Raw genomic sequence first — 8,494 nt, 5'->3', positions numbered from 1 at the left:
TCCGATCTTCTTAGATGAATACTTTAATATAGAGCTTATTAAAGTATAAACTTGATTTATATTAGATAATCTATAATATTAGATCTATTATTTCTATAAATTACTTTATTATTATAATTTTATTTTTAATAATATTAATTATATAGTATCTTACTTTTTAAATCTAATTCTATTTAAATTTCTGTTATGTATTCTTTATATAATATAAAAATTATTTTTTAAGCTATTCTAGTTCTTAATATTATTTTTATATATAGAGTTTATATATATTTTATTATAGTACTATTATATTATAATAAATATGCTATAGGATAAGGTTTTTATTTATTAATAGTATTGTTATAGCACTCTTTTTTATTACTAGTAACTTATCTAGTTAAACTAGGATCAGTCGATAGCGCTGGATTTGGTGAATAAACTATGAAAATTATAACTGTTTCTGGCCGGATCTGGGCGCGCAATTTCAAAAATTCGATTCATGCGGACGGAGATGTTTTTTGCTTACTATAAATACTTCTATTCCACTAAAGGTCGCTATTTTAATACTTTATTTGCTTCTACTTAATTAGCTATAATAATTACTAATTCGATTTAATATCTATCATAACCACTCTCTAAATTACTGGAAAAATAATTATAAATGCAGTATATTAATATATATTATTAAAAAAAAGATTATTATCATTTATAAAGAAAGACTTCTAGCTTAAGTAAAAAAAATTCAATACTTATCTATCTTATTAATCGTGTCAAAAGACTATTATTATTTTATACTAAGAATTATGTATAATAATACTATAAACTACATTGCACACAGCACACTATTATGCTTTTTTGCCCAAACTAATTACAAAACCCCGTCACTGGTATTTACCCTAGTAACTTTAGGGTTTTCTTAACCTAATCTTGAAAATTGACTTTCGCGGAGGCAAATCCTCCGGGTACCGTACCCGAACGTGATTCACGATTCATTCCACGCGTCGATAAGTCGCCTCTCTCACGCGGCTTGTGAAGCTTCATAAGCCCGCGCTTAATCAAAATACTTGGAAAATGGAACGCCTGCCACCCAATAGACGAAGACGAAAAGTTTCGCCGGATCGTAGGAAGCGCGTCATAAAAGCGTACGCAGAAAGCTTTGTGGCTGAGGAGGCAGTTTGATCTAACGTGGTCACTACAGATGTAATGCATGCAATATCCGACGCATCAAGTGTACAGGACAAGATCCTTGCACAGCCTGTCAAACATCAGGACGAAGATGCGTCTTTCCATCACGGTCAGAGGAGAAAATTACAATATCCCGAGCGACGTACGACGACCTACGGACAAATGAAAGCTTTCTGCAAGAATGTTTAATTGCAGCAGTTCCTTCATCGAAAGAACGACTGGAATTGATGAGTAGAGTGCGGGGAGGTCAAAACCATCCTTCTGACTCTGCGTCCCGGACCACGACGACAATAAGAAACCATGACAGCCCTGCAGCTTTTCCAGCCGAGACGTCGTCTTCGTTATATTCAGACCACAATTTAGCACTAGACGAAGTGATTGATGGCGGAAGGTTTTTAGCCGACCCAGATGGCCAACAAAGATTCATTGGTATCGCGTCGGGTGCTTCTTATCTTGACCAACTGCGCCAATTTGCCTTGACCGTCTTACCCCTTGTATCCAGCGGAAGAGGCAGCGGTGATGACCATGGTGGCTACAATGCACTGCAACCTCAGGTTGAGGATTCATTCACGAAGTTAGTGGGTAGATATCAAACTTATGATTCTCGTCCACTTTCCCTGCCCTGTGTTGATCCATATATTTTACCCCCATATGAGGAAGCAAAGCAGCTTCTTTCTTCCTTATCCGGTTTCAAGGCTACTCGAGATTTCACAATATTCTATTGGGGAGATTTATCTCGAATCCTACAACAAGCATATAACATGGTAACGGATAACACGTCAAACCTGACTCCGATAACTCTCGCCACGCTAAACGCCGCCCTTGCGCTTGCCGCTCAACAGTCATCAATAACGTCTGTATCCAATTGTGCAGAACAATACTATACACGTGCCAATGTTCTGCTAGGGAGGCCATTGGAGTCAGCTACAAGACAGCACATTCCTTGTTTGTGCTTGATAGGATGCTATCTGATGGGCGAAAACAGAAGAGACGGGGCGTATTCTCATATTCGGACTGCGGGACATGTAGCAGTTACATATGGTTTCCATCAAAGTTATATGACTGGAGAATCGGAGAAACGACTGTTTTGGACCGTATACGTACTGGATAGGTAGGTCATTTCATTCGTGACATTTTCGCTCCGTTTCACACGAATGAGAACTTAAAATCATTTCTAGATCATTAAGCTGCCTTCTCGGTAGGCCATCCATGCTATCAGACGATGATATCAGTGTCGGTCTACCTGATGACACTCCGTGAGCACAACTTGCCATCACGACTGCCTAATTCTGACTGACATACTCAAGTGGTTAAGATTCCATATTCTGCTTAGTAGAATCATTGGACAAGCGGTGAGCAAGATATATGGATATGGTGGCAATGGGTCACATCGACCGGAATATAGTCAGATCTCGCATTTTGTCGATCAATTGCAAAGATGGCGTGCTGAGTTGCCGTCTTCCTTCGATACGGCACTCTCTTGTGCCACTGAAGTCACCAGAGATCTTATATCTCTACATATGATGTATAATCAAGTATGTCTCTTCTCTCTTCGTTTCTATGCCACACCTCGTCATGCGTTAAACAAAATCCGTTGCTGATGGGCATCAGGCATTGGTTCTTGTCACTAGGCAACTTCTGCTCTCCGCAGTTCGACAAAGCATTGCTCAACATTTTCTACCAAACTCCATGGCATCCTTCAACTTAAACACAAAACTCGTCGAAGACCCGCTGATAAATGTGTGCCGAGAAGCAGCGGATCGAAATGTCCAACTGCTATGTCAACTTCTTGATAGTCTGAGTCCTAGGAACCTGACATTCGCCATGTATGATATACACTACGGGTTTAATGCCGCTATAATACTCGAACTCCGTCGTCTCCTGACCTTCTGCTCCGATAATAACAACAGAGATAACAAAAGCTATAACAAGGATGCACCTTTCCAAACGACTCTACAAATTAGATTCATAAGGGATATGTTGCGGAGCGCTGGACAGTACGGAAAAGGCAATGATGAGTTTTCGCGAGATTGTTTCATGGTTCTCGAGGACTTCCACCAATTGTGTGAGAAGCTTGGTGGAGCGATATCTCGCGCTACAACATTTTCTAGGACGACTCCGACCATTACAGGCATACCACTGCAAGAACAGCAACATCCAAATCGATACCAGCAAGAATCAATGGTACTTGGCGCTTCGGTCTCGGCGAATGGCTTTGAGCAACCACAATTTGTCAATGATGACGGTGGCTTGGGTACTACTCCTGGAGAGCTCAGTCTAACAACTACTGAGTATGGGGACATGTTCGATGAATTCATGACTTGGCTAGATTGTGGGAACTATTAGGCATCTATTTAACTCTATTAATGATTATTGCTGACTGCTAAGGTCTATCCCTGAGTTAGCCCATCCATCACAATACCACTCCTATCCCGAAGTAAAGCGGACCCAATCATGCTTCCAGGCCAAGCAAACCATGCTTTACTTGTACATTCGCCCGTGTAACTATCAACAGCCTCGGAAAAAAGCCCATCAAAAAACATCACGCCTTTGATCTTCTCCCAAGCTTTCTGACTAGCTACTAGATCTCCAGTCATCTCTGCAAACACTAACTCTTGGAAATAGCCTAGTGGCCATGGTCCGCGTGTATGAACACTTCCTAAGCCTCCAAAGGGACCCTCTTCGTAATACCCTCCTTCGTTGGCTGGGGACAACCCGAACTTCATTGTATGAATCCAGAGAGATTTCCCAGTCTCGATAGCCTCAGAATCAGGAATATCATCAACGAACCCCCATTCCAGCGCGAATAAGGTAGGGATATCGTTGGCATCATGATAAAAGGCATGTTTACCGGCTCCATCTGTAAGATAGGCAAACATCCGTTTCTCAGTTACTGGATTATATCCGACGAAGTGTTTGATCGTGGCGGCATGTGTCTCGTTGGCCAATTGCCTCAGCCACGAAGCCTCTAGGCCCTTCCTATCTCTTAGTATCTCCACAAGTTTTGCAAGTCTTGTGAAAGTATACCATAGAAGAATGTGACTCGAGAAATGGTATGGGTATTCCACAGGATCATCGCCGGGCGTTTCGTCAGTCGGAAACAAATTCGTCGTGGTATCTCGTCTGGCTAGGAGTACATCGATAATTTCCAAGATGGTTTCCTCCTTCCGCAGTATGTCCTCAACAAACGGCTTTGTCTCCATTTCTCCTGACGTGTAATCAAAAAAGTCACAGAGTTCGATGATAGGGTAACATTGCTGATCTAATTGGAAAATTGGCCCATCTTTTGGAACACCGCTGGCGATGTACGACCGATGCCAAAAGCGATGCGGTCGTTGCGACACACGAAAGGCCCAGTTTAAGTGAGCTTTGACGCTGGAGTAGCAATTTTGTTTGTAGATTTTAGATGTAAATGAATCTGTGGCAAATTCTATTCTGTCGTAGGCATCGAGAAGAAATCGGACTTGCCAACTGAATTTTCAGAGAAGTCAGTTCTCATACCTGATGCGACTGAATAGGAGGAGCTGACATACTAATTGTCCCTATTCCAACCCAGTGGTAGTGCTACATGATCTGTGATTATGCACGTGCTGTTTTCGGATATTGGTATCATGCAATTGCCTAGAATATATTCAAGATTGCCCTCGATGATGGTGACTGTCGCCGGGTCTCTTATGTGCCACGCTCGTGTGGTTGGCATCTGAAGAGAAAGGGGGAAACAAGGCTGGCGTGCATAAACAGGGAGCTCTATAGTAAAATTTAGTACTGCTGGGTAGTCTGTAGAAATGACCAGTGTATTGGTATTCCTCTGAGCTTTGACGGGCTCCCCATGAGATACTTTCATTATGTCTCCAAATTTGAGAGCTTCAATATCCCATCGATTAGTCCAGAAACGTCCTTTAATACCCACACCCAAATTAGGGTTGTTGAGAGAGAAAGTATTGTTTCTTGAAGTTGTGAATACATTCAATGACTCTGGCAGTGGAATCGGGCCCCCTTCTGTAAGCTGTCCATATGACGCTCGATTCAGACTCATTCCCAAATCAAGTGCTACGGCGGTTGAAACTGCTGTTGCTGATTTTGTAGATAAGACAGTGGTCTGTTCGAAGTGATGGTGATCTGTTATAGTGAATATCGTCTGGACGTGTATACCGGATTGTGTCTGGTACGTTAATGTCAAATGATCGCGATGTCGGGAGATCTCTGGGGGATCGTTGGGTGCTGATGATCTTTCATCTCCAACTCGTAATCCATAGCCCTTCTTGCCATCTTTGATCCATTCGGTCATTCGCGCTCTATAGCGTCTGACATAGGAAGGGTCGTAGAATTTGTCGCCGTCGAACTGTTCAAATGGAGAGATAAGTACAACTCCATGTTTTGGATGATAGAATCCTAGTTGAAGAATCTGGAACAAATCAGTCATGTTTTGTATTTATGCTGAGAAAGTATTCATCATACTGTTCCTCGCTGATCCAAAGAGATCATGACGCCGTTTGAACCCCAATCAATGGTCTTCAGCCTTGGCTGAGACGCCAATAGCGACGAAATTGGCCCAATTGAACCCATTGTTACGATCGAAAATGAATACGCTTCACAAGTGATAAGCGGTACCTCTGTCAGGCGAAACAAGTCTTACACCGCCGGGCTCATACATATATATGCTGGAACCAAACGACTTGACTTCAGTCACTTCCATCTTTTTTGAATAGAGAGACCACCGGGGAAACATCTTACCACCTTTTCTCACTATTGCCACTATTGCCGGGTCAGAGAACCGTCCCGGCTACACCACCCGTTGGACGTTGAGTGTATTTTCTGCATATCGGGTAATGTACCCGAACTGCGGATACCCCAGAATCATGAATGACCATGTGGAGACCCCGGAGTAGAAGTTCTTTCAACCTCATATACTTTCTGCGTTTTATGTTGAACGGGGTCTATATAAAGACATCATGTGTCCGTCCAGATTCAGCACCCATTGCACAGCAGGATAACCTATCTCAACGGAACAAGGGTACAGAAATCTCTCGACACAAACACAATGGAAAAAGACGACAAGCGCGCAGATGGCTCGGTCCACGAGGAACATCCTCCAGTCAAGCCCAATCATTACGCTGCAGAAATGCCACATGAGAACCTCCCAGATGGCTACTATCCCCGGAGCGCAGAAGAAAAGGCGCTGTGTCGCTCAATCAACCGAAAGATGGATATATTCCTTCTTCCATTCCTGTCTCTTCTTTACCTGTTCAATGGATTAGATCGTGGAAACGTTGGAAATGCTGCAACACAAGGTATGTGCTGAACGTCCCAGGACAAGGAATGAGAAACTAATAACTACTCCTGAAAAAGGGTTCGCACATGACATTGGAGTACTCCCAAATGATATCAACAATGCCGTCTCCTTGTTTTTTATCACATTCGTCCTTTTTCAACCTATTTCTGCCGCATGTGGTAGAATTGTAGGTGCTAAGCACTGGATTCCGACCCTCATGGTGAGTGCATTGGGAATATGGAAGCCCTGACGGGCTACAAGGAAAGAAAAGTTACTAATATCTATCTAGATTGTTTGGGGCGCCATAACTCTCTCTCATGCTTTTATACACGGTCGAGGTAGATAAATATCTCAAGTATGAGTCTTGTGCTTTCCATGCTCACTACACCTGACAGGTCAACTTATTGCCCTTCGTCTTCTAATCGGATTGTTCGAGGCTGGATTTTACCCTACTGCAGTGCTTTATCTATCCACATTTTACACTAGATTCGACCTGGGTGTTCGCATCGGACTGTTCTACGGCCAGTATGCAGTAGCAGGGGCTTTCTCGGGTGCCATTGGTAAGCCCAAAGAATTCCCTTTATCATGAAACACAAAACTAATCGACTTAGCGTACGGCGTCTTCCACCTCAAGGGTTCGTTGTATAACTGGCAATATCTCTTCATCATCGAAGGCGCCTTGACCATGTTTGTCGCGATTTTGGCATGGATATTTCTCCCCGCTGAACCCGGATCAGCATGGTTCTTGACACCAGCTGAAAGAGAATTTGCCCAAGAAAGGATCCGTATCGATGGGGAGCATTACCTCTCGCGAAACGGATCGCAACGATTGGGCAAACAGGATGTGATCGAAACAGCAAAGGATTGGAAACTTTGGACCGTCTTAATTTGTAATATCTGTGCCAGTGTGCCAAGTCAGGCGTTTTCGGTGTTTTTGCCCTTGGTCGTAACTGGGTTGGGCTATACATCCATCCAGGCGAATTTGGTGAGTGCGATCGTTCTCTACAAATGTTCCATCAAGATTAACGCGTCTATTCAGATGTCTGTACCGCCGTATATTTGTGGTGCAGTCGGATTGTACCTGGCTACTTTCAGCTCTGATAGAAAGTACGGCTCCCCTCGCAACCATATAAACGTTCCTAGCATCTAACAACAGTAACAGGAGAGAGAGAGGTTACCACATCATTGGTGGATTAGTGATCTGTCTCATCGGCTTGATCATGACAGTCACAATTCAGGACAATCATGGACGTTATGTTTCGCTGTGCATTCTTCTCATGGGTAGTTACATTACCGCTCCCTTAACGATGGCATGGCTTAGCGGCAACACTCCAGGTCAGTCTATTCATTCACATAAACACGAATTGAGAATAATTACTAATGCAAGTCGTAGATCCCAACAAACGATCTCTGGTTCTTGGCGTCAATGGATTCGGCAACCTCGCAGGCGTCATTGGATCGCAACTCTTCCGCTCTAGCTATGCACCGCGTTACTTGGTCCCGTTCTATGCATCTCTGGGTTTCATTGCCTTTGCATTGATTGGTTATATTGCGTATAGGATCCTGCTTCAACAGGTGAACAGATATAGGATGAGGAAGATTGCGGACTGGGGTTTGGCGGAGTTCGAGAATGAGCAAGTGAATAGTAGGCGTTTGGGGGATAAGAAGTACACTTTTATGTATAGTTTGTAAGCAAATCTAGGAAGTTGAGAACGTTTACAAGAACGCAGATTCACATTTTATTGCCTCGTTGGAGCTAAAGTGGCTTGGCCTTTGACTTTCCTACGTTTGACATGTAGTTATTCCGAGGCGGCTTTGCATATATGCTTTACATATATGCTTTACCCACATCGTTTGCTGGTTTGAATTAAACTGTCTTTATCAGCTTCACTGTGGTCCAATCAATGCTATCTTCATGTCTGGCATCGTCGTGTACTGGTAGCACTTTGATCCAACTCAGCTGCGGCTGAACGAAATGGGGGGCATTCTGACCACCATGCTGGCATATCTTGGCATATAAAGCGCCGCTTGCCCACGATCTACTTGGGATGCATATGA

General features: G+C 43.2%; 2 protein-coding genes across 2 annotated transcripts; one reads left to right on the top strand and one right to left on the bottom strand.

Annotated features, from left to right (window-relative positions):
- Positions 1–3,554: 3,554 nt before the first annotated feature.
- BHQ10_008771 (uncharacterized protein) lies at positions 3,555–5,730 on the bottom strand (the record flags this gene model as incomplete). The annotated part of the gene is made up of 3 exons (XM_040881613.1): positions 3,555–4,635; positions 4,698–5,569; positions 5,623–5,730. 3 exons carry the CDS (start codon positions 5,728–5,730, stop codon positions 3,555–3,557), a joined length of 2,061 nt encoding a protein of 686 aa, XP_040737273.1.
- Positions 5,731–6,205: 475 nt separating this feature from the next.
- Positions 6,206–8,128, top strand: BHQ10_008770 (uncharacterized protein; the record flags this gene model as incomplete). The annotated part of the gene is made up of 8 exons (XM_040881612.1): positions 6,206–6,455; positions 6,514–6,656; positions 6,726–6,774; positions 6,832–6,996; positions 7,048–7,421; positions 7,476–7,543; positions 7,599–7,771; positions 7,830–8,128. 8 exons carry the CDS (start codon positions 6,206–6,208, stop codon positions 8,126–8,128), a joined length of 1,521 nt encoding a protein of 506 aa, XP_040737272.1.
- Between the last annotated feature and the right edge of the window lie 366 nt (positions 8,129–8,494).

The sequence above is a fragment of the Talaromyces amestolkiae genome (genome assembly GCF_001896365.1).
Source record: "Talaromyces amestolkiae strain CIB chromosome Unknown scaffold20.1, whole genome shotgun sequence".
Lineage (NCBI taxonomy): Eukaryota > Fungi > Ascomycota > Eurotiomycetes > Eurotiales > Trichocomaceae > Talaromyces > Talaromyces amestolkiae.
The sequence above is the reverse complement of the archived record's forward strand: the minus strand, read 5'-3'. Positions and strand labels throughout refer to the sequence as shown.